General features: G+C 44.5%; 3 protein-coding genes across 10 annotated transcripts in view; 2 read left to right on the top strand and 1 right to left on the bottom strand.

Moving 5' to 3' along the window:
- The window catches only part of bcar1 (BCAR1 scaffold protein, Cas family member), a 69,107-nt gene extending 61,270 nt beyond the window's left edge, over positions 1–7,837 (top strand). For all 5 annotated transcript variants that reach the window (XM_076991673.1, XM_076991697.1, XM_076991688.1 and 2 more), the window contains 4 exons: positions 2,694–2,804; positions 3,134–4,333; positions 5,290–5,379; positions 5,725–7,837. In XM_076991673.1, the coding sequence (XP_076847788.1) occupies positions 2,694–2,804; positions 3,134–4,333; positions 5,290–5,379; positions 5,725–6,237 (1,914 nt within the window). In that variant the 3' untranslated portion in view covers positions 6,238–7,837. The remainder of the gene's footprint in view (positions 1–2,693; positions 2,805–3,133; positions 4,334–5,289; positions 5,380–5,724) is intronic.
- Positions 7,838–11,377: 3,540 nt separating this feature from the next.
- On the top strand, positions 11,378–15,962 carry nudt21 (nudix hydrolase 21). Its single transcript, XM_076991656.1, has 7 exons — positions 11,378–11,939; positions 12,149–12,349; positions 12,457–12,520; positions 13,225–13,314; positions 13,537–13,612; positions 13,715–13,829; positions 15,617–15,962. Exons 1-7 carry the CDS (start codon positions 11,821–11,823, stop codon positions 15,636–15,638), a joined length of 687 nt encoding a protein of 228 aa, XP_076847771.1. The 5' UTR covers positions 11,378–11,820; the 3' UTR covers positions 15,639–15,962.
- Positions 15,963–18,980: 3,018 nt separating this feature from the next.
- Positions 18,981–27,306, bottom strand: hsf4 (heat shock transcription factor 4). 4 transcript variants are annotated; one of them, XM_076991633.1, is made up of 12 exons: positions 26,895–27,306; positions 25,968–26,076; positions 25,504–25,631; positions 25,104–25,228; positions 24,768–24,843; positions 22,921–22,982; positions 22,152–22,284; positions 21,849–21,955; positions 21,467–21,679; positions 21,197–21,305; positions 20,246–20,323; positions 18,981–20,042 (listed from the first exon to the last, which is right to left on the bottom strand). In XM_076991633.1, the coding sequence occupies exons 1-12, from the start codon at positions 27,108–27,110 to the stop codon at positions 19,980–19,982; spliced, it is 1,419 nt and encodes a 472-aa protein (XP_076847748.1). In that variant the 5' UTR covers positions 27,111–27,306; the 3' UTR covers positions 18,981–19,979. The 4 variants fall into 4 exon arrangements, 3 of the variants coding, with proteins under 3 accessions (XP_076847748.1, XP_076847739.1, XP_076847759.1); XM_076991624.1 differs by having other exon boundaries at positions 18,981–20,081; positions 21,467–21,661; XR_013125383.1 differs by lacking the exon at positions 18,981–20,042 and having other exon boundaries at positions 21,435–21,679.
- Positions 27,307–27,543: the final 237 nt, after the last annotated feature.

Below are 27,543 nucleotides of genomic sequence, written 5' to 3'. Positions count from 1 at the left end.
CCAAGAAGCGCAAATAACCACAGACAGATAAACATACAGTTTTTAGAACAAGGACAATACAGTTTAAAGAACAAGTGCTGTCTGCTGAGTTAGTGCTCCTTAAGTACTCAACAAACAGCTGAGTATTTAGTCTACTTTTGAAGAGATCCTGCAGTCCGAGCAGTTAGTGGAATATTGTTCCACCATCTGGGAGCCAGGACAGCCTTGAGTTTTGTCTTCATTGAGACATTAGGAATGATGTTTGAAGCCGAGCCATACCTGAGGTTCAGAGTGCTCGTCGTATGGATCGCGTTTTGACCATGGACATCATGCAGGGACAAGCTAGTCCATTTTTGGCTTCGTACACAAGCATCAAGGTTTTATATCTGATGCGTGATGCTACTGGAAGCCAGTGAAGTGAGCGCAGCATAACAGTGACATGTGAAAACTTGGGGAGATTGAAGACCAGTCATGCTGCAGCATTCAGTTGTAGTGGTCTGGATCAGTTGTAGAGACCCGTGGAGGAAGACCCGTATGAAGGGAGTTACAGTATTCCGGCTTTGAGATGAGGAGAGACTGCACAATCACCTGGGTAGCTTCCTGTGAAATAAAGGGTCATATTCCCCGAATGTTACAGAAAAGAAATCTGCAGGATCTGGTCAGCTTTGAAACGTGTTGAGAAGGACAACTGGTGGTCCAAATTACATCCAGGCTTCGAGCAATTTCTGATGCTGTTAACAGGGTGCTTGATTGTATACCCGATACCAGATTGTATACCTGGGGCTTAATAGAATATCCACTCAAACAGCAACTCAAACACACAGATTCAGAACACTACATGGCAGACATTACACTACTACACTATTACTACACTACTCTGGTACAGTACGCTACTCTCTTATACAGTACACTGCTGTGATACACTACACTACTCTCAGACACCGTACACCTCTTTCAGACCCAGTACATTACCTTCACCTCAGAGGACTGGTCCGTAAGCTACAGTATACTGCTCTGTTAGAACCCTGCTACTACTGCTAAATCCATTAAATGCAGCATATTACTGTCTCACTGTATCACTTTCCTACTTGTTTCCGAAACACTCATAAAGTTACACATACAACATACACACTTCCTGTAGTCTCTTATGTTCAGGAAGCTTCTTCATGTGCTCATGTGTAGGCTTTGAAGTTAATTCTCTCTCTCTCTCTCTCTCTCTCTCTCTCTCTCTCTCTCTCTCTCTCTCTCTCTCTCTCTCTCTCTCTCTCTCTCTCTCTCTCTCTCTCTCTCTCGGGCTCAGGGCTGTTCCTAAGGCCCACATGGCAGACTGGGTGGTGGTGTTTAGATGGGATTATAATTGCTAATGTGTGTGTGCACATGGTAAGAGGATAAAGAGAGCTGAGGTGGCATTCAGTTAAAGAGAAGGGGCATGGTGTAAGATATCTTTCACAGAATAGAGGCATGACATAGGATGGATTTGCATTTCATTAACAGAGTACAGACATGGTATAAGATTTGAATATGTATTTCATTGGTATGGTATAAGTTATGAATATGTATTTCAGTAAGAAGAGAACCAAGGTATGCGATATGAATATGTACTGGTAGCATAGCGGATGTCGTAGTGCTGATGTGTGTTTACACATCTGTGTTTCTCAGGCGTGCTCTACTGTGTGCTCTTTACTCCTGTTTAACCTGCCCAGGCCCTCTGTCTGTGTGCTTCTGACCTGCAGTCTAGGCGAGACTTTGCGTGTGTGTGTGTGTGTGTGTGTATGTGTGTGTATGCAGTCTGTGCAAGCGTGTGTGTGTGTGTGGCTTCGCACAGTGCGTGCAGACCAGTGGAAAAGGTAGCAGAAGGCCTGGATGCTAGGGGGAGGGGGAGGTTAGCAACCCTACTGATTATTTCCAGGTGTTTCAGTCTTCCGTCACGCTCTGCTGGTTGTTTCCTCGTGTGTGTGTGTGTGTGTGTGTGTGTGTGTGTGTGTGTGTGTGTGTGTGTGTGTGTGTGTGTGTGTGTGTGTGTGTGTGTGTGGGGTGTTGAATAGAAGCGGCACCTCTATCACATGCTTCAGCCTCCCCTGGACTCCCAGTTGCCCCAGTAATCTCTCTGTTCTGCTAGGATATGGACACGAACAGGGCAAAGAAAGCAGAGAAAACACATTAAAGCATGTAGAGGAGAAACAGGGAGTCATGGAGAGAGGGAGGGTGCGAGAGTGTGTTTGTGTGTGTGTGTGTGTGTGTGTGTGTGTGTGTGTGTGTGTGTGTGTGTGTGTGTGTGTGAGAGAGAGAGAGAGAGAGAGAGAGAGAGAGAGAGAGAGAGTCATTTCTTGGATAAGACAGAACATTTATGGAGGATTAAGCAACCATTGCCTCTCAAGTCTTTTTTAATTACTTGTTTTGATTAAACCTATAAATTGTCTTAGCAACAACAGCGTTTAAGAAATGAAACCTATTATATATAAATATGTCTAAATATTGATTATACTGTTGGTAGTCTAACGATGTATAGTGTTGTTTGATTATGCATGTGTATGTGTGTGTGCGTTTGTGCATGTGTGTTATTGTGTATGTGTGTATTGGCACAACGAGTGCTTGAAGTGTGTGTGTGTGTGTGTGTGTGTGTGTGTGTGTGTGTGTGTGTGTGTGTGTCTGTGTGTGTGTCTGTGTGTGTGAGTAAAGTGAGTCAGTGACACAGCCTCCTCTATCTTCTACAGGTGTATGACACTCCTCCCATGGCAATGAAGGGCCCGACCAGCAGAGATGCACAGGAAATATACGACACACCTCCCAGCGTCGACAAAAAACAGTTGCTTTCCCAGCAAATGGTAGAGTGAATAGGCACGCCCCCCTATACTGGCACAGCCAATCAGATTAGACTCTAATACAGGTTGCCTAAGCTCACAAGAGACTAGCTTATTTATTTAGAGATATGTGGCGGTTGGAACAATAGTGAAATTTGATTCTAAGTTATGTGGTTGCGGATTTGTGTGCTTTAAGGGAATACTAATCTTTCACATCTTACATGCAGTGTACTTTAGTGTGTTGCTTTTAAGGGCACTTTCCATGTCGTTGGCTCTTGTGAGCTGAGGCTATAGTGTGTGATTGAGGATGCGTTGGATAGCAGTAACGTGGCTTGTTCTCTGCTCCCTTCCAGGTGTATGACTTCCCGCCATCGGTGAGCAAGGACGTTCCTGATGGTCCAATCAGGGAGGAGACATACGACGTCCCCCCTCACTTTGCCAAACTGAAGAATCTCGACTGTCAAATCGCTGCCGGTTCAGAACCGCCAATCCCCGAAGACGTGTACGACGTGCCGCCTCCCCCTCTCGCCGGGAAGCTCCTGCCGGAGCCACAGGAGATCTACGACATCCCCTCCAGCCTGCGCAAGGGCGGGCCGGCCGAGCAGCACCCCGCCGACGTCTACGATTTCCCGAGGGAGCGCGGGGCTCAGGGCGAGGAGTCGGGCGACTACATCTACGACGTGCCCCCACAGGTAGTGCGAGATGCGGCGGGCACCGAGGAGCTGACCGTCAGCTTCAAGCGCCTGTCGGCATCCAGCACGGGGAGCACACGCAGCAACCTGTCCACGTCCTCGCTGGACATGGTGCCGGTGCGGGAGAGCGCCGGGCCGGGCCGCCTGCTCCCGCTGGACCTGGACCAGGCCATGGAGCGCCTGTCGCGCTTGCAGCAGGGCGTGGAGAGCTCCGCCTCCCTCCTCATGTCCTTCATCAGCGGGAACTGGCGCGGCGCCACACAGATGGAGTCCAACCTGCCCGCCATCCGGCAGGCGTCCGAGCGCTTGCGGGCCGCCGTCAGGGACCTGCTGGAGTTCGCCCGCGGGGCTGTGGCCAACGCTGCTCAAGCCACGGACCGCACGCTGCAGGCCAAGCTCAACAAGCAGGTGCAGAAGATGGAAGAGGCCTTCCAGAGCCTGGCAAAGCACTGTCAGGCGCTGGATGCCCTGGGCTGGGCCCCTGACGCCCTCGTGGCGCCCCCTGCAGGCGGCGGAGGGGACGACCTGGACCGGCTGGTCATGTGCGCCCGGGGCGTGCCCGACGACACCAAGCAGCTGGCATCTTTTCTCCATGGCAACGCATCGCTGCTCTTCAAACGGACAAACAAGCAGCAACAGCTGCCGTTGCCACCGGTGCCACACGTCAGCGACCCGCTGGGTCAGCTGACCAACAACAACAACGGCTCAGCCTATCAGACAGGTGTGCCTGAGAGGGCTAACATCCAGTCCCGCCCACTCCCCTCGCCACCCAAGTTCACAGCCGAGGAGGAGACTCCAGACCGGCCGTACGAGACCACGGAGGAGGGCTGGATGGAGGACTATGACTATGTGCACTTACAGGTATGGTAACCCATTAAGGACAAAAGGCGTCACCAGGAAGTCTTTACTCCAAATCATATTGTCAAAGTGAAGTCCTGTAGAGCTATAGAAATGCAGCTTTCTGTACTTTCACACACTGTTATTCAACCGGTTGATCCCACTGAGTATTGGATCCTGGGCTGAATGAAGGGTGTGGAGGCAGGGGACAGGCTGACAGGGGACAGGCTGACAGGGGACAGGCTGACAGGGGACAGGCTGAACTGGGCATTGCTGAGCTTATGGACTTCTGCTTTTGCTTTGTTTCTTCACTAATCTGCGGCTCCAGGCCGTGAGGCTGGGTGCAGGTGGCGAGATACATGGCTGCCAGCGTCACCATGAGCAGTCTGTGTCTCCTCCACACGACCACTGCGCCTCACACCTCTGGGTCTTTAGTAGCCTCCCCACTCCCCACTGTGCTATGTTCTCCTCGTACCTCAGATATTACAGTTATTGTTAGTTACATTTATGCAGTGCCTTTCACAACCCTAAAGACACTTCATAAACAGAAACTCTTTCTCCAGTTGCACTGGAAGACCATGCTAGACGATGCTGTCAGAAACAGCTCACAGCAGCAGACTTCACAATTTTGCACAAACACAGATTTTTCTTTATCTTCGCTCATCGTTACTGTGGTAAATAAAGAGATTGTTGTCTTGTGCTTTGAGCAGCCTGCAGAAAATGGATTTGTGATCTTCCCTGATATATCCACACTGCCTCCTTGTGGTTGCAATAGGAATACCAACTGGAGCTATTCACACCTTGAAGCTTCTCTAAACTGCAAAATGCAGTTACCTGGGTGTACTAAAACTGCCCTTCATGACATTACCCACCTTTGTACCAGTAGAGAAAACATAAAACTGCACTCTAGGGGTTATGCTTTGTGTGATAATGCTTCTATTGCATTGCGTTTTGAGTGTAATGTCATCGTTGTGTCTTAGGGTAAGGAGGAGTTTGAGAAGAACCAGAGACAGCTTCTCGAGAAGGGGAGCATCACTAGACAAAATAAGACCCAGTTAGAGCAACAGCAGGTTAGCCACTAACTATATGGCTTTATGTATATGAGAACTAATAATGTTTTTATGATAATACAATGTAATATTTAATTTCCTGTTTAAGATCAAATTGTTTTATTTCTCACTGTAAATTAGTTTATTTTGGAATATTACTGCATCTACTGGTACACATCTTGCCTTATTGACAGAAATGAATTAAAACACTAATAGCAGCAAATAAGTAAAACAATAGTCAATTAATTACTGGGCATACCATATAATGTAGACACCACCAGTATGGTTAGCACTTCAGTAATTTAAATGACTATCCTTATTGATCACTTGTACAATACTGAGTTTTTACTTCCTTGTACCTTGCAGATCAAACAGTTTGAGAGGTTGGAACAGGAGGTGACCCGCCCGATCAACAACGACATCTCTGGCTGGACTCCGTCCACACAATATCCACCTCCGTCACGCAGCAAGCTGTGCTTGGGGGACAGGCAACTTCTGCTGTTCTACTCGGAGCAGAGCGAGGCCAACATCACCACGCTCACCAACGCCATCGATGCCTTCTACTCCTCCATCAACAACAACCAGCCCCCCAAGATCTTCGTCGCCCACAGCAAGTTCGTCATCCTCAGTGCCCACAAGCTGGTCTTCATCGGGGACACGCTCTCACGCCAGGCCAAGTCTCCAGAGGTGCGCAGCCGAGTGGCCCAGCACAGCAACGTCCTCTGCGACAAGCTCAAAGACATCGTACTGAGTACCAAGACTGCCGCCCTGCAGTACCCCTCTCCGGGGGCGGCCCGGGACATGACGGAGCGGGTTCGCGAGCTGGCGGGCTGCACACAGCAGTTCCGCATGGCCCTCAATCAGCTGCTGGCCGTGTAAGGTCCGGGCGGCTGGGTGCCGCCACTGGGATGACGCGTGCATGGAGTCCCATGGAGACATCAGCTTATATTCTTATTCCGTGCATTTCCTGTACTTTTTATTCCCAAAAAGGACTGAACACTATGACTGGGCAGAGCCATTGGTTGTAAATTAATTATTGTAAATATTTATGTTTCTGTATGAGGGGGGGGGGGGGGGGGGGGGTGCAGAGGGATGACAAAAGGAGGAAGTGTATGTCTTTTTTAACAATGGAGGGGAGAAAACAATAGAAAAGTAGTTTTTAGATATTATCCATTATTATTATTACTATAATGTAATTATTGCGCCGATTATAATAATTGTCATCATTATTATGAGATGTTGATTAAGGATGTCTAAAATTTCAAATGTGTATGTAGAAGTACTTATGCTGTTTTTCATCCAAGACCAGTAATGAGGGTTTGTTATGAATATGTGTGTTAGCATGATTGAGGCAATGACAGCAGACAAGGCCATGCAGTGCATCTTGCTATTGGCTGAGGTGGCTGGTACAGGGTGGGTGCAAAGCATGCTGGTGAGCTGATTGGCTAACTATTGATTGACTGCTCAAATGGCCAATATCAATTCATTGAAATGAATTAAATTAAAATATATTATTTTAAAATTAAAATAAAGTCAGTCAAACGTAAGTGTTTATATAGTCATTCCACTATGAATTCAGACGAGATATTAAATGGCAAGAGGTTTGATTTGGAAGGAAAGCTGCATAAATTAAACAGACACACAAAAGGAAGACAGCTAAGTCTTAAAAGCAGAACACCTGCTCACCTTTCTCCCACCCTTCATCCTTCCACATGATGCCAGAAAGGCTTGCTTGGTGACTTCCTTTGCACTGTTTGGGAACTTTGTTGAAGATCAAGTTTTAGTTCCTGTCAGGAGCAAACCTGCCTGCCAAAGCTGTCCCCCCCTGCAGTACCGCACCCTGCTGGACAGGGTAAGGGTTTGTTAAAGGGTTCTACGTTGAATAACAGTCACTGATGAGAGAAAACGCTTCACATTTTTATCTGTTACTAATGAGAACAGGTCTGTTCCTTAGAGGAAGACCTGTTCTATATCTCTGTACAAAATCATACCTAAGCACCACTTGGACATACACACCTGGTGTATTAAACTGGTTTTAATTTTATTGACCTCCCAAAGACCAGCTGGGAACTCTTCCTCACTACACTTTAACGTGGCCAGAGCTTTATTGTAGTCACTCAGCTTTTTTCAGGCCGAGGGCAGCGCTGAGTACTGAGTGCCCAATCACCTGCCTCATCCTTGCCTTCTGTTGGTTGTATTCTAAATATCAGAATATGTCAGCAAAAGTAGTTCAGTGAAACTTATTATTCTTTTAAGTACTGCAACATGTTGTTGTGCATATAGTCAAAATCCCTATCCAGTTTGAAAAAAGAGTACATTGAAAAGAATTAGTGACTTGGTGTTTGTTGTAATGTTATTATGTTCTCGAATCTGTGTTTAGGGGTTTGAAATACATTGAGATAAAATGTTAAGAACATACTGTAAATTGCATAACTGGAAAATATATGTTTAATATATTTTCATTAAAAAAATAAATCAATCCAATCCCTGTTGTTATGATTCATATGCAAAACTGACACTAGATGCTGATTTCTTTGGTTAGAAAGTGACATTCTGTTTAGACATGGATTTCTGTGCAGTCAGATTGGGGCTTCACCCATTATTACTGGGTGAAGACGTTACTTCATATAAATATGCCTAATTTACAGTGAAGAATAAAAGCTAATTGTATTTTTAAATGGTGCTTTATTGTAAAAATGATTGATCAAACTCATCCTTGAAATCAAACTTGACAAATGTAACCAGGATATTTCAGCCGAGCAGTCAAGGTGGACGGTACTTCAAAATACTTCAAACCACCACTAAAGCAACATATCTGATTGTACCTAGCTGCTACTATGAACATGTTCCAAATCAACTCCAATAAGTTAACAGTCAATGCCATTGCCACAATGTACACTGTTCTCACCTACTTGGACAAGAACATTTAGGGCAGAATGCTGTCAATAAACTACAGCTTGGAATTTAACAGCTTTGTTCCCACCAAGCACATCACATTGGTGTAGTTGGATCCTTACCTGGGCAATACATCTCATGTTGATCTGCCTGCCAGCTCCTCTATATATTGCAAAGAAATCTGGCTTGTCCCCACCCATCCTGTGAGCTCCGTAGTGCTTGTATCAGATTTAAAACACAGACTCTCAGCTATAAAGCCAAACCTGGACCACATCTGAGATACATGAAGGGATCTAACAACCTCAGTTCTACCAAGTGCTCTAGAATAGTTTTACTTGAATGAAAATCCCTGAAGACATCAAGGCTCTTCCCTGTCCTGGCACCCGAGTGGCAGAATGAACTTCCACTGGGTTTCCATACAGCTGAATAACTGGCTCGCTCACTGAATACTTCAATATATGTGCAAAAACAAACAAAAAAATGTATGGTCCTCTTTTTATGGCCCTCATAAAAACGTTTTTGCTAAAATGAGGATGTTTTTGATAGAGATGATAAAGCATGCCTCTTAATCGCTGTGAAAAAGGGCAAATAGTTTAAATGTAAATTACTACTATAGACTCTATCACTGCACCACAGAGAACATTCTGATTGGCTGGATCACTGTAGGATATGACAGTTGTTCCATTCACAACCCGGCCACTTTCCTGCAAGTGATAACAACAGCACAGCTTAACAAGACAGCTATTGGTCGTGATGCCAACGGACAGCTCACAAAACCACTAGACTCGAGCTGCTCAGCATGCAATCCGTTGGCTGCTGCGACCTGGCAGACATTAGCCGAGCATTCAGTCACAGACAATCATACTAAAGAATGCTTTCGACCTGCAGTGCTTACAGGTCAATTAATCAGGTTAATGAATCAGGTTAATGAATCTGTTTAATGAATTGCCTACTGTCCATTCTCATAGGAAGTCACTGTACAGTTCTGTGCAATGAACCTATCAAGTACAAAACAAGACACTGTTCACAGTTTACAGAAAGCTGCTCAGAACCTCTGAGTGGGTGGAGTAGCCCGTAAATGATCGGACTGTGACACACTTTTTGTTGTTTCGTACACAACATCATTGAATTTGGAATTAAATATTGACAAGGTTATTGAGTATGTAATATATACTATAAATTTACTATGAATCAACTATTAAAAGGGAAAGTTATCTAAGAAACTAAATTGGATGATGCCAGTTTCCACTGTAGCATATATAAAATAACAGACTATTGAACTATTGTTGAAGCACAATATACATATACACCCATATTTTACCCCATGTCAACTAAAAAGTATGACTTAGGCGGGAAAACGGCAATAAAAAACTATTTCAGTGCTGTCTGCCTCTAGGCATCTATCTATCGCAGCTGTTGATTGTATAATGGAGTCACTGTCATCTTTGTAGCACTCTGCACTGTTTGCCCTGACATTTTACTCCTGATAAATTGCACAGAAACGGCTTTAATAAATAATGAAGTGAATTATATTAAAAGTGAGTAGGCCTGTTATTTTGAAGGGCTATGCATATGAATAAGGTCCAGGATTTATGCCCTATGAGAACATGTCTCTCAGTTATGTAATTATTCATTGTTTAAGCTGTCAAATATCCTGCCCCAAACCATTAGTTTCACAGAGGACCAAGAATATTTATTCCCAAGCTCGTCAAGGGGCCTCGTCATCACTCTTTGTCGATGCTTCTCTGAATCGAGCCCAGAAATATCATCAGTGAGGTTTGGTGTCTCAGCACCATACCCTTCCAAGCTCACATTTAATGTAAACCCACATTCAGGGCCGGCCCTTCCATTAGGCGATATAGGCAAATGCTAGGGGCGCCGGCTGTCCAGGGGGGCGCTCGCGTGCATGCGGTTTTTTTATTTTTATTTTTTTTTTAACAAATGAACAATTAATAAATGTGAAAACAAGCAAAGTCCACATACTCATAATTTCATTGTTTAATAATATTAGACAAATTAATAATTCTTATAAAAACAACAAACGACACCTATCACCCGCGCGCCAACCCGCCCTCCCCCGCGCACTCTGCGCACCTCGTTACTGTTTCTCTGTGGGGAAAAAGACACCACAGAGTGAGTGACATCTCCTCGTAAAGATGTCAAAAAGGCAGAAGTCCTCTGGTGCCCAGGGTAGAAAAAGGAGAAAAGTGGAGGAGGAAAGGCGGCAAAAAACAGGTAATATAATGGTAATATGTGGTGAATTAACACTAAACCATTGGCGAACCGTCAGGGACTTCAACGCCTTCTCTGAAGGTTAATTGATCTTAAAAAGGATGCTTTATCTATTATATGTAATATATGTTAATAACGCTTCACCAATAATTTGTATTTTTCCTATAAATCGGCTTTCAAATCCACTTTTCGTACTTGTGCTTGAAAAAAACCTCAGCGGTGAAATAAAAAATTAACCAATCAGAATATTTCACACCGTTGTTTCTAGGTAAAAGAGAGAAAGGCCCTTTTACATTGAGAGCTTTTATTATAGATTGGCAGTTTTATCAACCAATCATATTATCGAATTAGAATCGTGGGGGCGTGCTCCAATGGTCTCATTTTTATTTGAAACATATCCAAAATGTTGCCAATCTGTAGCTGTTGTGTTTTTCTTTGAAACCAGCTCGCTTGACTCACAACTAACACTCAATTGTCATTGTGGCTTGTTCCCCTCTGTATGATCTTAGTGAAAACCGCCACTGTCATCATACTGCCCAATCCTAGTAGGTGCTATGATTAGCTAAGCTTAAAATAAATATATACTAATATTGCGGATGCACTTTTGAAATAATAATGTTGCAGTAGGCAAATTGCCCTGATTTGCACTGGTGGTAGTTGTTGTTTTTAATTTATTTTTTTATTTATTATTAATATTTAAAAGTTGTTCTCTGCACTACGTTATGTAAAATAGTTTTTAAATATTTTTGTGCTACACCTTTATATTTATTGCTTGTTATATGGTAATATTTAAGTCATTTGCTTTTTATTTGTTTCTTTAATAGTGACACAACCCGATGATTGATGATACAGGGGGCGCCAACCAAAATCTCGCCTAGGGCACCACATTGGTCAGGGCCGGCTCTGCCCACATTGACCTCCCTGGTGATGTACCCAGTGCTGCTGACACCCTTGATGCGTGTCTTGTGTCACTAGCTCCATATGGGCATGGCGCGCTACTTCAATAGCACACTCTGAATTAACCTCCTTATATATTTTCCCTCATGCGCTGTGAATCCAATTACCCCCTAACCGTTATATCTCTATAAACCTGTATTATTTCCCCCCTTGGAATTACTGTAAAATGTCGTACAACGTCGTAATTCCGGAAATGACGTATACACAGCGGACGTAGTTTCACGGCAAAGAGCGGTGTTTTCATTTAGCGTCTGTTAGCTACACAAGCTACCTCGTTGTATTGAGCACTCGCTTTTTGCCTGAATTTAATACACAGCAACAGTTGACCTCAGCTAACAGCGAGGACATTTTAAAAGTGCACACTTTAACCAAGAAACCATGTCTGTCGTCCCTCCGAATCGATCATCCACTGGTTGGCCCCGCGGAGTTAATCAGTTCGGGAACAAATACATTAGCCCGCCTGCTAAACCGCTCACCCTGGAGAGAACCATCAATTTGTGAGTACGCCGGCTGAACAAATAAACGCCTTGTGTTATAGAGACTGTCTTTCGACTATTTAGTATATTTGTTAACGCATTCAAAGACCAACGCCTCGATACAAAGGTGTTTTTGTGGGATAAAGCGTCAGGGCTTAGCGGAGAGGTGGCGCTTGTCGTGTTTCTCCCTCACACCTCCCCGTGTCCCTCCGCCGTGTCCCTCCGCCCAGGTATCCTCTGACCAACTACACGTTCGGCACCAAAGAGCCCCTGTACGAGAAGGACAGTTCGGTGGCCGCGCGCTTCCAGCGGATGCGCGAGGAGTTCGAGAAGATCGGGATGCGCCGGACGGTGGAGGGAGTGCTCATCGTGCACGAGCACCGGCTGCCCCACGTCCTGCTGCTGCAGCTGGGAACGACGTTCTTCAAGCTGTGAGTGCTTCGGTCGCGCAGGAGGGGTCGCCCCGTCTGTGTTGTCATTTTAAGGACGCACTTTAATATATTTTAAAAGTTTTATTGTTGTTTCAACTTGCTTTCAGCCCCGGTGGAGAGTTAAACCCCGGAGAAGATGAGGTCGAGGGCTTGAAACGACTGATGACGGAGGTACTGCTCTTGTTGTTGATGTTTTTGTTTTGACGTCCACAAAAGTTGTCTTGTGATTGCAATGTGCAAAAAAAAAAAACAACTAATAGGAAATGTAGTTCTGTTTAATTGAATGCTATGTAACACTTGTCATAAATTAGACTGAGGGTCACGTTTTCACAGCGCATGTACTGTGTAGGCCAGTCACTTTTTAAACATTTTTACACATCATGCAAATATGCATCAACATTGATATTTGCAATGGCTGATAGTAGTAATGGCTAAAGGAATACAGGAACCCATATTCTGAGGAGATTAGATTATTACTGTATTTCACCATGGCTCCAGTAGCATTGGACTAAAAACATTCTCTTATGCTCTTAAGTGGCCACTTTTACAGACAATATAATAATCCTTTAGTAATCAAACACAAACACACTCTCTCGTGTGTGTGTATATATACACACACAGCTGGAAAGCATCCTAATTTAAGAATGTAAACAGCCTTGCTAAGTATTAGATGTGTTCCTGTTGAATAATTAAACTGGTACATGGTCTGCAAATACTGCAAAGGTAATGGTAATGTTGATCCTAGTGAATAGTTGATAGTAGGTAGGACCCTTTATGCAAATGTAGGCAATGTTGATTGTTTTGTTGTAGCTAGCATTTATTGTCAAGCTGTTTAAGATTTGAAACTTTGATGACAAAGACTTGTGGTTTGTCAGATTTTGGGGCGACAGGATGGGGTGAAGCAGGACTGGGTGATTGATGACTGCATTGGAAACTGGTGGCGACCCAATTTTGAGCCACCACAGGTAGGTTACTCAGAACATAGCAGAAACACAGAGCTGTGCAGGATGCTGGTGTCCTAGCACTGCAGCTGAAAACACCCACCCTCACACACTGTATTAACATGGCTGCATATATCTAATACTAACCACAGCACGTTATAATGATACACTTTATAAAAGGGTGTGCCTGCACTCAGACACTAAACCAGAAATATTTATATTTGTTGCCATGTTGTGGTTCTTCAGTACCCCTACATTCCAGCACACATCACCAAGCCGAAGGAACATAAAAAGCTCTTCCTGGTCCAGCTACAGGAGAAAGGTAAGACTCGATACAGTTCTCTACATTTGTGTAGCCTACGGTTCTCTGATCTTCACCATATGTGTCTCCTGTTCTCATGTAATTGTTGTGTCCGTCCTCCAGCATTGTTTGCCGTGCCGAAGAACTACAAGTTGGTGGCGGCCCCCTTGTTTGAGCTCTATGACAATGCTCCTGGATACGGACCCATAATTTCCAGTCTCCCTCAACTACTGAGCAGGTACGGTGCCATGCCAAAGTCCACGATCAGCAATAGGGTTGCAGCGGTAACCGGTTTCACGGTATACCACGGTATTAAAATGCACGGTTATCATACCGTGTGCGCTTGCTTATTACCGATAAAAGGCAAGCCAGCTTAGAAACTCACCCGTGCATGCGCAACTCCGCTCCGGTTCAGCTACTCAGCACACAGTGGTGAGTGGCTGAAAGTGCATCAAACTAAAATTTTGTAACAAAAAAAAGCCTAAACTAAAATCAGCGGCGAAAATGACGTATTCGCGGTGGCCTCGCGCACTGTTGATTTGTGAGGTCGTGCACCTCTCGAATTTTGTAACTTCACGCGCGCCGCGCCTCAGCGCAATGAACAAAGTCATGTTTGCAGGGTTCATACACCTTTATAAGGTGGAATTCAGGCACTTGTACGTCACTGTCAAGGTCCATTTCAATATTTCCCAGCACGTTAAACTTAATGAAGTTAAATATTTATACATATTCTCGAAATGATTCGAAACAATTACATTATCACATTATTTAATGGTTGTTTATTTTCAAAACGCCCAATCTTAACGTCTTCACGTTCTCTCGTGTTTTGTCCTGGAATTACAAGAGGCTCGTATTTGTTAACGTAATACAAGAGAACTGTTCAGTCAGATAGCTATTTGTTGTGAAACGAAGTAGTTACAATTTCATGCATTTTAAAGTACTTTAACCTAAATTCCAGCACTGTTCAAACCTGAAACACAAAGCAACATTAAAATTCGTCAGGTAAATGTTCCTTCCTCTGTTTTTGAGGGGTGTTTATACTACCACATTAACGCTTCCGCCGTTCACGGAGGTTCGCGCGAGGTGTGCGGAGTCGCGCGCTACGGTCACTCGCGAAAGTATAAACCAGCTTTTTAAGGTCCTTGCTTTCACTGGATGTGAAAGACGCCATTAATTTACATGCGTTCATTTTCAAAATCTGACGTGCCTGTTTTTCATATGTTAAAACCAGACTCGGTGTGAAAGCCTTAAAGTAGAAATCTCTATTGTGGGGATCATGTCAGAAATAAATCCCCTCTCTGCAGTATCTTGGCAGTAAAACGGACGTTTACAACTGACCCAGGCTCAGTTTATCAGATATTAAATAATTTAAACTTAAATAATTGTAGGCCTACTGAAATCTATGATTTAGGTTTCTCTAATTTTGCAGTATTTATATAAACAGGTGTACAGCTTATTTTTTTTAAGGAGACATTTTGTATTCATTAGTTCCAGGTATCTACAATAAATAGTTCATTGAACAAAAAAAAACCTTTTGTTGTAATTTCTTTAAGGGTCAGTGTATCTTTTAATAATATTTGTAACAAACTGTGATACCGTGGTATTTTCTGAGACGGTTATCATACCGTGAAAATCTCATACCGTTGCAACCCTAATCAGCAACAGCTAACAATGTCTTAGTAGACATGGCTGCAAAGGAGATCACATTGTAAAACAATGTGGCTTAATCTCCAGTTCTCATCAGTAACCAGGAGCTCTGAATTGGTGACATTACAAAACCCCACAGACTGTAGTGTGGCCGAAAGCATCACAAATTACTTCAGTAAGTTTTTGTTGTTGTTCCTGGTTTTTTAAAAATATCTCAGTTGTGCGAGGTCTCAGAAAAGGAGCAACATGCATGCACGTGCAGTATGCCGGGGCAGCAGGGGGTGCTTTTGGGGCAGATACCTGTTGTGTCTTAACAGGTCAAATTGGTTGTGGCTCATAATTTTTTAGTTTTTTCACAGCTGTAATTCTTCCAATCAGGTTTAACTTCATCTACAACTGATGGTCACCCAGCGCCCCCTGGCTGTCTCTGTGAGCGCGGTCGCAACAGATGGGAGGATGAGAGATGGTGGTGGTGACCAGCCACCCTGGCAGTAGAAGGACTCTGCTGTTTCTCGGGTGCTTGGAAGCATAAATGTCAGTGACTTGTGTAACCCCCCCAATATATTTTGTCACATCCACAAATGTTATTTTATTCTTAAATATTTCTTTATTTGGCCATGGATAAGGTTTTATGTTAAGGAACAGATATGATGTCCTTGGTGAATAAAAACGATGTGATTTCTAGTTTTTTTTTTATCTTTGTATGTTTGTCATTCCGTTTTTTATAATAAACTGCTAGCTGAAAAATGCAACTTGTTGCAGAACTTTAATGAATAGTTATGAAACTTGACATGGAAGTAATGGCTGATGAGATTTTAGTGGTTTAGCTTCTTGCTTTCATTGAAATGGTGCCTCTCACACTACATCTGAACAACTCCCCACCAAGATCTCAGCCTTAGTATGATTAAACATGAATATCTGTTTCTCATTGTAGTGCTATCAGCACCTTGAGGTCACCTTAATTTACAGTACAATACTGATTTGCTATTTAAACATTTAGTGTGAAAAAAACAGATTGGTAGAATACCATTAAAACATTGGCCCTTCGGGTTTTAATCCATGACCCTCAGGATTATCTGCAACCTCAAGCATATGAAAGGGCTTCAAGAACAGGCTTGATGTATATCAGTGATGTTCCCTTTCAGCCACCAAGTGACATGGTACCCATGTTTACTTTAGCACTCAGTGTGTTACTTTTAATCCTGTTTACTGAATCATCTGCCTGATCACCTTGCCAATTCCTTGTTGTGACACCCACACAAGGGCCAATCGCCTCCCACAACCAAAATACATCTTCCAGTCACATAACCCTAACCTAATTTTCTAATTGCCTTCTGAGTCTCATCTCTCATCTCCTCTGCCCTATGAAATGTCACACATTTTACATTTAGGGCAAGAGAACAAGATGGCTTATGGTCATAACATGAATAACATTTTGTCTGAAATAAAAAAATAAAGCTCAAATTATTTCAGTATACAGTTTCACTCACTTTTGCTTATAAACTAATATTGACATTAAAATATACAGTAGATAGACAACAATTTTTCATAGACAACTTATTCACCAGTATATTATAGGCAAGTGTCTGAAGTCAGTAAGAATGTCATTCTATCTAAAAATGATTGAAAGCTTCAATATTTGTTTCAGATACATAGTTTGCTTTTGAGGACCCAGACAGGCAGAATTATTAAAAAAAACACAACAAAAATAAATATCCATCCATTTTCATCCGCTTTATCATTTTTTGGGTCGCGGGGGCAGTAGCCTAAGCAAAGAGGCCCAGGTTTCCCTCTCCCCAGCCACATCTTCTAGCACTTCAGGGAGGATGCCGAGGCATTCCCAGGACAGCAGAGAGATATAATCTCTCCAGCGGGTCCTGGGTCTTCCCCAGGGTCTCCATCCCATGTTGGACCCAGTCCCAGTGCGGACCAGATGCCTGAACCACCGTAACTGGCTCCTCTCTACATGGAGGGGCAGCATCTCTACTCAAAGCCTCTACCGGATGACCATGGACCGTACCTTATCTCTAAGGGAGAGGCCTGTGGAGAAAACTCATTTTGGCCATTTGTATTCGCGATCTCATTCTTTCGGTCACTACCCAGAGCTTGTGACCATAGGTAAGAGACAGAATGTAAATTGACCAGTAAATCGAGAGCTTTGCCATTTCCTTTTGTTCCATCCTTCCCTCACTCATGAACAAGAACCCGAGATACTTGAGGCAAGGACTTATTCCCGACTCACGAGAGGTCACTCCACCCTTGTCCGACTGAGTACCATGGTCTCAGTTTTAGAGGTGCTAATTCTCATCCTGGCCGTCTTGCTCTGATCCAGCGAGAGCTGTAGGTCCTGGCCTGATGGTGCCAACAGGACCACATCATCCGAAAAAGGAGATGTGGAATTCTGAGGCCACCAAACCGAACCCCCTCCGCCATCTTGGCTACACTGAGAAATTCTGTCCATGAAAATTATGAACAGAATCGGTGACAAAGGGCAGCGATTCCCACCGGGAATCGGTCTGACTTACTGCCGGCCATGCGAACCAAGCTCCTGCTCTGTTTGTACAAGGACTTGATAGCCCGTAGCAACGGGCCCCGTACCCTATACTCCTGGAGCACCCCCCAGAGGAATCCCCAAGGGACACGGTCTAATGCCTTCTCCAAATCCACAAAATACATGTGGACTGGTTGAGCAAACTCCCATGCACCCTCTAGGATCCTCGCAGGGGGTGAAAAGCTGGTCCAATGTTCCACGACCAGGACGGAACCCACATTGTTCCTCTTGTAACAGAGATTTGACTATCAACCCCGGCTTGCCAGTACAGAGGCACTGCCCCCGATGTTGCAAAGACGTGTCAGCCAGGACAGTCCCACAACATCCAAAGCCTTAAGGAACCCAGGACGGATCTCATCCACCCCCGGAGCCTTGCCGCCAAGGAGTTTCACAACTACCCTGGTCACCTCAGCCCGAGTGATGGGCAAACCCCCGTCTGAATCCCCCAGCTCTGCTTTCTCTATGGAAGATGTGATGGTGGGATTGAGAAGATCCTCAAAGTATTCCTTCCACTGCCTAATGACATCCCCAGTCGAGGTCAGCAGATCCCCAGCCCCACTGTATACAGTGTTGGTTGGGAACCGCTTTCCCCTCCTGAGTAGCCTGACACAATGCACTGAACCCCTAGTACTACCTCTCCCACAGGTGGTGGGCCAATGGGAGAGTGAACCCATGTATCCCATGTACCCATGTGCCCGGCCAGGCCCCATGGGTAGAAACCCGGCCACCAGGTGCTCGCCAAGGAGCCCCTCCCCCAGGCCTGGCTCCAGGGTGAGGCCCTCATAACCCTGATCCGGGCGAGGGTATCCGGGTACTGTTATTTATGAATTCCATAGAGGTTTTTGGGTCACTCTTTGTCTGGCCCATCACCTAGGACCAATTTGCCTTGGGAGACCCTACAAGGGGCATTGCCCCCGACAACCTAGCTCTTAGGATCATGTAGACACGCAAACCTCTCTACCACAATAAGGTGGTGGTCCATGGAGGAATTAATAAAATAAATAAATAAATAAACTACAATCTGTGCCTTTTTATTCCTCCCCCAAATGTGAGGCCTGCTTTTATGTCCCTAGAATTCACACATTAATACACACATAATAATATAGCATGATAAACAGTTTCTATATTTATTGTTATAAATATATATTTAAATACAAATATAGTATGTGATCCACTAAAATAATATATACATTTGTTTTTACGATTTTAAACCCCACGTCCACACGCAGCAACTCCAACACAGACTAAAGTGCATTCAAAGCGGGTCCAGCTTTTCATACAGTAATACACACGCACTTCATGCTGGCAGAAAAGGAGGGAATATCTCAGCAGAAGGACCTGATCTGTGCTGGCAGACTACTGCTGGACACCGAAGAGGAATGTTCCTGAGGCGAGATATACACTGTAGATGTTGTATGCTTTAGAAATAGGTTTATGAATAACTAATATGAAATTAACGTAATTCACTTAAAAATCATACATCATAGATTTCTAAAAACACATTCAAATGTGTAAAAAATACTATAAGCCCCATCTATTGTAGTTGACGATTCAATCAATCATCATTCATCATGTTTACACAGATATCCAATGTAATAAAATGCTTTGAATTGCAAACACTTAAATTCCTTTGATTAGGTTAATCACATTCAAATTCCATTCTGTGCCTTAGTAATCAATCATTGATTAAGTTTTACCATGTGAAATTCTGGCCAGTAAAGTATTGAGTAACACAGTGCTCTCCAGTGATGACTCCCGGTATCTTTGGGCCTCATTATTAAACTGGATTTAGGGAGAGTCAATTGGCCATGTTGTTCACATAGGTTTGTCTATGAAAAACTAAACAAAATGAAACTGAAGAGAACTGAAGTGAAATGAAGAGTTTTTGCATATGACTGATTTGTAGATATCCTGTCCTGGTGCTGACATTTTCTTTGAAGATCAGAAAGAGAGAAAAAATCTTAGCTGAGTGCCAACATTGTTTATGACTAATGTTCAACTTCATGTTGAATCCAGCAAGAATCCTGCTTAATAGTGTCTCTGTGGTCACTTCGTTTGGCAGATAAAATGCTATCCAGGCCATCAATGAGAGTTTGGTCAACTGGAGTTTGGTCTGAATTTCCAGGTGAAAGTATCTGATGGTCAGAGGCGGGAAGCCTGCGCCATGACCAGGGTCACAACTTTTACTGTTCACTGTTCACTATTACAGCCAGCAGTCAGGCAGGCCTCTCCTTCCTGGCTCTGAAACATGTACTGGGACACAGCAGTAGGCACGAGGAGGTTAGCGAACTCCTTTGCATACAATACACACACAGACAACATAATACAACATGGTACAATAAAAAAAATCATCAGGATTTTCAGGGGTTGTAATAAGTGATGACACAGAATCTTTGTTCAATGTACATTGCATCCAAAAAACATTTAGCAGCTTTAAAAATGTGTTTGTCCAATACCATGGGAGCCACTGGTTTCAGACTGGGGTCCATCTCTGTGAAGTTCCACTCATCCGCAGGCAAGCCAAGTGTGGCTGGCTGTAAGGGAACCAATGACTAAAGAATTAACTTTGCATCACCCAGTTTAAAGAACACACGCATTTAAGAAAGCACAAGCCATATTCTCATCTTTACATATTGAGTGCAAACTAACACTCAACGCTGTTATTAAATTATAATTTTTCCTCGACTGTTATCACGGATACTGCTCTACAAATGATTCAGGCCATATTTTATTCTAGACAAGTTTCTCACACTAGGTACACATAAACTCTCTCTCCTGGCTTCAGTTCTTGGACCACTCCTTAAGGTCTATCTTGCCCCTTGGCCAGAATATTCATAGCTACTGATTTTACTGTCATTGCTATGATATTCAGTTATACATACTACTTAGATTCCTCTCCCAATACACAAACAGATCATAGCTCCCACGAATAAATCTGAAGTTTTACTGATTGGCTCTAAATTATTCATTCTTTGTAAGTGGTAGTATTGTATTTGTTAAGCCTGTGTGTACGCGCACGTGCGCATGTATTTGTCACGTGCTGTACGTGTGTGTCTGTGTATATATCACGTGCTGTATGTGTCTGTGGGCGTGTATGTGTCACGTGCCGTACGTGTGTGTGTGTGTGTGTGTGTGTATGTCACATGCTGTACTTGTGTGTGTGTGTTTATATATGTCACGTGCTGTATGTGTGTGTGTGTATGTCACGTGCTGTATGTGTATGCGTGTAAATGTCACGTGCTGTATGTGTGTGTGTGCGTGTATGTCTAGTGCCGTATGTGTGTGTGTGTACGTGTATATGTTATGTGCCATACGTGTGTGTGTGTGTGTGTGTATATATGTCACATGCTGTACATGTGTGTGTGTGTGTGTGTATATGTCACGTGCCGCACGTGTGCTGTTCTTACGTCCCCAGTGGCAGCACAGGGCTCCGTACTCTGTTGGTGGCTGTGCAGGAGGAGCTGTACTTCTTCCAAACTCATGTCCCCATTCTCCATAGCATCACATATGTCTGGTCTAACACACATGCACCAGCACAATTAAGCCCTTCATAGCATAAACACCAGTCCTGGTTAAACACCACACCCTGTGGTTAAACACCACACCCCGTGGTTAAACACCACACCCCGCGGTTAAACACCACACCCTGTGGCACTGCGGTTGTCCAGCACCCCAACCTGTCCAGCATGGTCCTCCGGTCCCTCCTCTCTTCAGTGCCTGCTCCTCGGCCCTCCAGCACAGACTGTACCATAGCCACGGGCAAGACGGGGGGTTCAGCACACACCTCACAAGAGCGCAATGGTATGACCTCACCCTGCCCATGCACACCTGGACTCACTGGCTCCTCCTTAATAAAAGTGAGGCACTTCTCCCTGATAGGACAGACCACACTTACATCATCACATAACACATAATAATATTATTATTATGTATATATTGTATATACATTTTATATATATAATGAGATACATATATATATATATATATATATATATATATATATATATATATATATATATATATATATATATATATATATATATATATATATACATATACCTTGACTGGCCATACATAGACAAGTGTGACATTTCAGTAACATCTGAGATGGTTGGTTCTCCCATCACTGCGCTGCTTGAGGGACAGAGTGCAGACTCTGTGGTTACCTGAGAGTAGCATTCAAAAGAAAGAGATTGTGTGATTGTGTATTTAAATTATCACTGCTTTATTGCTTTATTATGGCAAAAAAAAAAACGTGCCATTTTTCTACTACCGTCTCTGACAGATGGAGTGTCAGAAGCTTTGTAGAAGCAGTTGAACTTAAGCTCACTTACTTAAGCTCACTTAAGCTCTGTCACTTACCGACTGGACACAGCAGGGGTGTTGCATGGGCTCCATGGTGTGAACATGGTGTGAGCTTGTCTCCATGGTGTGAGAGTGACCAGACCTGGAGAAGACGGGAGGAGTGGTGGAGCCATCATCCAACATCAGAGGCCTGATGGACAGGAAAGCATAGTAAGAAGAGCAAAGCCCAGATGGAGACCATGTTAGTAGGTTGGCTATGGGTTAGGTTCGGGGTTAGAGGATGGTAATGGGTCGTACTCAGTAACCATTTTGTTAAGTCTAAAAATACTTAATAATAAATGAGTAAACAAGAAACCAAGTAGCATGTAGGTGAGAATGTATGATGCTATTATTTCATACGTCCACTGACAAGTTCCTCTCTTTATCTACGAGTATAGCTGTGGTATTGTTCACACTGGTGGGGTGAGAGTTGTAGCATGGTGTAATGTGTTACTGAGCCTTGTGCTCGTGCTCTGATGTGTTCTCACATGTTGCTCTAGCTGACGGTGCTTTTCTCCACAGAGGCCTGAGGGTCATGTGCTGTGGTTCAGTGAAGTGCTGTGTGTGTTTGTGCCCCAGAGCTCAGCAGGTCTCATTCATCATTCATCTCCATCCAGGCCAGCTGCACGAACGGTGTCAGCTGACCACATCCAGCTGAGCTGGCCTTTCCTACTGCTGTTTATTAGAACTTCACCTAATGTTCATTTGATAGTGAACATCTCTCTCTCTCTCTCTCTCTCTCTCTCTCTCTCTCTCTCTGTGCGTGTGTGTGTGTTTGAGTACTCACAGCTTTCTCTTCATTCCACTGGGGGCACTGGGCTGCATCTGGCTGAATAGGAACTGAATCAGCTGCAGCAGCAGTCAGAACCAGAGAGTGAGTCAGCATGACTGTACTGCATTAACAATCCCAGCAATCCCTACGTCCCCATGATCCCTCAAATACCCCTATACCACTTTCCCCTAAACCTCTGCTATATCCCTCATATATCCCTATAATACTTCCCCCCTAGCACAGACATACACTGTAACACCACTAGCACATTCTTACATACCTGCATCCCCCCCAGGCATTCCTACTACTACACCTGTACACCACCTCCTCTAACCTACTACTACACCTGTACACCACCTCCTCTAGCCTACTACTACACCTGTACACCACCTCCTCTAGCCTACTACTACACCTGTACACCACCTCCTCTAATCTACTACTACACCTGTACACCACCTCCCCTAGCCTACTAATACACCTGTACACCACCCCATCCCCTAGCCTGCTACTACACCTGTACACCACCTCCCCTAGCCTGCTACTACACCTGTACACCACCTCCTCTAATCTACTACTACACCTGTACACCACCTCCTCTAGCCTACTACTACACCTGTACACCACCTCCTCTAGCCTACTAATACACCTGTACACCACCCCATCCCCTAGCCTGATACTACACCTGTACACCACCTCCCCTAGCCTGCTACTACACCTGTACACCACCTCCTCTAGCCTACTACTACACCTGTACACCACCTCCCCTAGCCTACTACTACACCTGTACACCACCTCCCCTAGCCTGCTACTACACCTGTACACCACCTCCTCTAGCCTACTACTACACCTGTACACCACCTCCTCTAATCTACTACTACACCTGTACACCACCTCCCCTAGCCTACTAATACACCTGTACACCACCCCATCCCCTAGCCTGCTACTACACCTGTACACCACCTCCCCTAGCCTGCTACTACACCTGTACACCACCTCCTCTAATCTACTACTACACCTGTACACCACCTCCTCTAGCCTACTACTACACCTGTACACCACCTCCTCTAGCCTACTAATACACCTGTACACCACCCCATCCCCTAGCCTGATACTACACCTGTACACCACCTCCCCTAGCCTGCTACTACACCTGTACACCACCTCCTCTAGCCTACTACTACACCTGTACACCACCTCCCCTAGCCTACTACTACACCTGTACACCACCTCCCCTAGCCTGCTACTACACCTGTACACCACCTCCTCTAGCCTACTACTACACCTGTACACCACCTCCCCTAGCCTGCTACTACACCTGTACACCACCTCCTCTAGCCTACTACTACACCTGTACACCACCTCCCCTAGCCTACTAATAAACCTGTACACCACCCCATCCCCTAGCCTACTACTACACCTGTACACCACCTCCTCTAGCCTACTACTACACCTGTACACCACCTCCTCTAGCCTACTACTACACCTGTACACCACCTCCTCTAGCCTACTACTACACCTGTACACCACCTCCCCTAGCCTACTAATACACCTGTACACCACCCCATCCCCTAGCCTGATACTACACCTGTACACCACCTCCCCTAGCCTACTACTACACCTGTACACCACCTCCCCTAGCCTACTACTACACCTGTACACCACCTCCTCTAGCCTACTACTACACCTGTACACCACCTCCTCTAGCCTACTACTACACCTGTACACCACCTCCCCTAGCCTACTACTACATCTGTACACCACCTCCCCTAGCCTACTAGTACACCTGTACACCACCTCTCCTAGTTTACTAATACACCCCACCTCCCCTTACCTACTTGTGCATCATTTGAAGTGTTTCCTACCTTGTTCATGGCTTTCTGCTGTTGTGTATGGTTTAGTCGCAGTGACATTACCTCTCTCCACAGCATTTCATTCTGCCTACAGAGAGATGATAGACAGATGTTTGTTTGAATTTGTATGTTGATTTTAGGGTGAATTCAATCATTTTATAATTCACATTATAGAGCTCCATAGTTAAATGTGCCTGTTGATGAAATGTGCCGACAAAAACTAGTTTTGACCGGACGTGTGTGTGTGTGTGTGCGTGTGTGTGTATGTGTGTGTGTGTGTGTGTGTGTGTGTGTACATGCCTGTGTGTGTGCACAAGTGCTTGTGTGTGGGTGGAGATGGGCTCTTACTGTTTTATGTCTTGCATCTGAGACTCCATGCTGTCCTGCTGGCCACGTAGCACTTGAAGCTCATACAGGAGCTTGGCCAGGTCCTCCTGACGCACCTTGGTCTCCTCACTCTTCATGATGGAGACCTGTGGGAAAGCACACATGGAGAGTGGCAGCATGCATGCAGAACACCCTGAAGCTGCTACTTTGTGGAGGAGTAACAAGGGTATGGGAGGGGTTTTGATTTGGGATATTAGTGTGTGTGCAAACGTGTGTGTGCAAATGTGTGTGTGTGTGTGTGTATGTGTGTGTGTGTGTGTGTGTGTGCGAATGCGTGTGCAAATGTGTGTGTGTGTGTGTGTGTGTGTGTGTGTGTGTATGTGTGTGTGTATGTGTGTGTGTGTGTGTGTGCACATGACACCTTGCGTTTGATGTGTTCTAGCAGATGCTCATGGCCTTGCAGGAAATAGAGGTGCTGGAACTCGGTGTCATCTCGTTCTGGCTTCACCAGCCCACTCTGCTCAATGTTCACCACCTTTCTGAAGCCATCTGGTATAAGACAACACACACATACACACACACACACACACACACACACACACACACACACACATGCACAGACTTGTTAGCTCACAGCTAGAACAGCAGAACAACTTACTTCAAGTTTTAATTAGCTGTCATCTCTTTTAACCTGGGAAGCATGCAACACGGTGCTTTAATGTAGTCCTCTTTGCAACACTAGATCTTGGATGAAGTTCAACTGTCACATGTACTTGGAAATCAGAATTAAACTAACAGCACCGGTAACTAACTAGCATCAGGATGGCTGTAGTGTCTGGTACACTGTTGAGTGTCGCTCCCGCCATGTTGTGGAAAGGTACGCACACATGTTGAGCTGCCGCACAAAGCTGGCCATGTTGTTGTGCTTGAAGTATTTGGGTAAGACCTCCTTAGCAAAGCTGCCCTGGTCAAAGACATGGAAGCTGCTGCCAGTCTAGATGGGAGACACCAAACCCAAAGGACAAACACTCAGAACTGCAAGACTGTGCATCTCTGACTGGTGTAAAAACAGGAACATTAAACTAGAATCTAGTATCAGAAAAATCATCTTTTGGTGTTTATTAATGCTATATCAAATAATCTTGTTCTATTTCAACATTTGTTGAAAACTGATCAAGATACAAACAGCAACACAAATCGATGGTTCTTCTCAGCAAGAAGATTACACGCAAAACAGGAGAGTGCTTTTAGATGGAGATGTAAATCCAGGTGAATTCTTCAAATGGCTACCCCGTATCCAGCTGGTTAACATCAACAATGTGTAAGAATTCTAATGTGTTACAGGAGACCATGACTGATGCTTCAGAGTTCAGAGGAACTTGGGGAACTTTTCTGCAGGCTTTGCTTTGATGACTGCTGTTATGTAAACATATTAATACCATATAATTTCCATATTGTGTAATACGATAAGACAAGGTGGAACAGATGGACACAGAGACCCTTTTCATCTTCATAGCTGGTATTTCAGTATTGTTTTAGGGACTGAACTTGTGAGAAGAAACCTACATAAGAAAACACTTATCTATATTTTGTCTGTATCAGATTGTACATATTGTTTCTCTAAATCATCATAATTAAAACCAAGGCCTGCCTCTCTTGTTTATACTCTAGATAACCCCAAACAGAGAATAGGCTCTTATGATTCAGACATGTTTGTTTTTTTCGTAATGAACTTTAATAGTTAGAAGCACCGTTTTTTCGTAATGAACGTTAATAGTTAGAAGCTTTTGGATTTTGTCTGAGCTGACTCACCGTGCTCCAGCAGATGAGATGGTTGGTGTCCGGATCCTCCACCAGAGTCCACAGTTTGTTGAGGAAAGCAGGCACAGTACTGCCATAGCCCCCATCCACACCTCCAGAACCTGGAGACTCCTGCATTACTTGGTCTTGGGTTTCCGTCACGAAGCAGTGTGTGTGTGTGTGTGTGTGTGTGTGTGTGTATGGTGTGAAGTGTGTGTGCGTGCACATATGCTTTCCAAGATTCCTTAGTCCATCTCCGTGTTAGTGCTTGCAGGCTGCAGATTCTGTCCCTGTGTGTGTCTCTCTGTGTCTCGCTGTATCTGGGTGATGGGGCCCTGTCAGCCCACGTCACCCCCAGGCTGGGTGGGTGTCAGCAGAATGGCTGTAGTATCACTGCTGCTGCAACAACAGAGACTGCAGGAACAATGTGTGCTTGGACAAAGCCTGGAGTAACACCAGCGGGTCACGCCAAGCGCCACAATGCACCAACACACACAACCTGCATAGGGGAGTGTTGTATAAGCTCTCTCTCTCTCTCTCTCTCTCTCTCTCCCTCTCTCTGTGTGTGTGTGTGTGTGTATGTGTGTGTGTGTGTGCACGTGCTAATTGATTTTTGTGCAGCAAAAGCTATTGTTTAGAAATGTAAACACGGGTATTTGTA

This window comes from Brachyhypopomus gauderio, chromosome 2 (genome assembly GCF_052324685.1).
Source record: "Brachyhypopomus gauderio isolate BG-103 chromosome 2, BGAUD_0.2, whole genome shotgun sequence".
NCBI classification, from domain to species: Eukaryota; Metazoa; Chordata; class Actinopteri; order Gymnotiformes; family Hypopomidae; genus Brachyhypopomus; species Brachyhypopomus gauderio.
The sequence above is the reverse complement of the archived record's forward strand: the minus strand, read 5'-3'. Positions and strand labels throughout refer to the sequence as shown.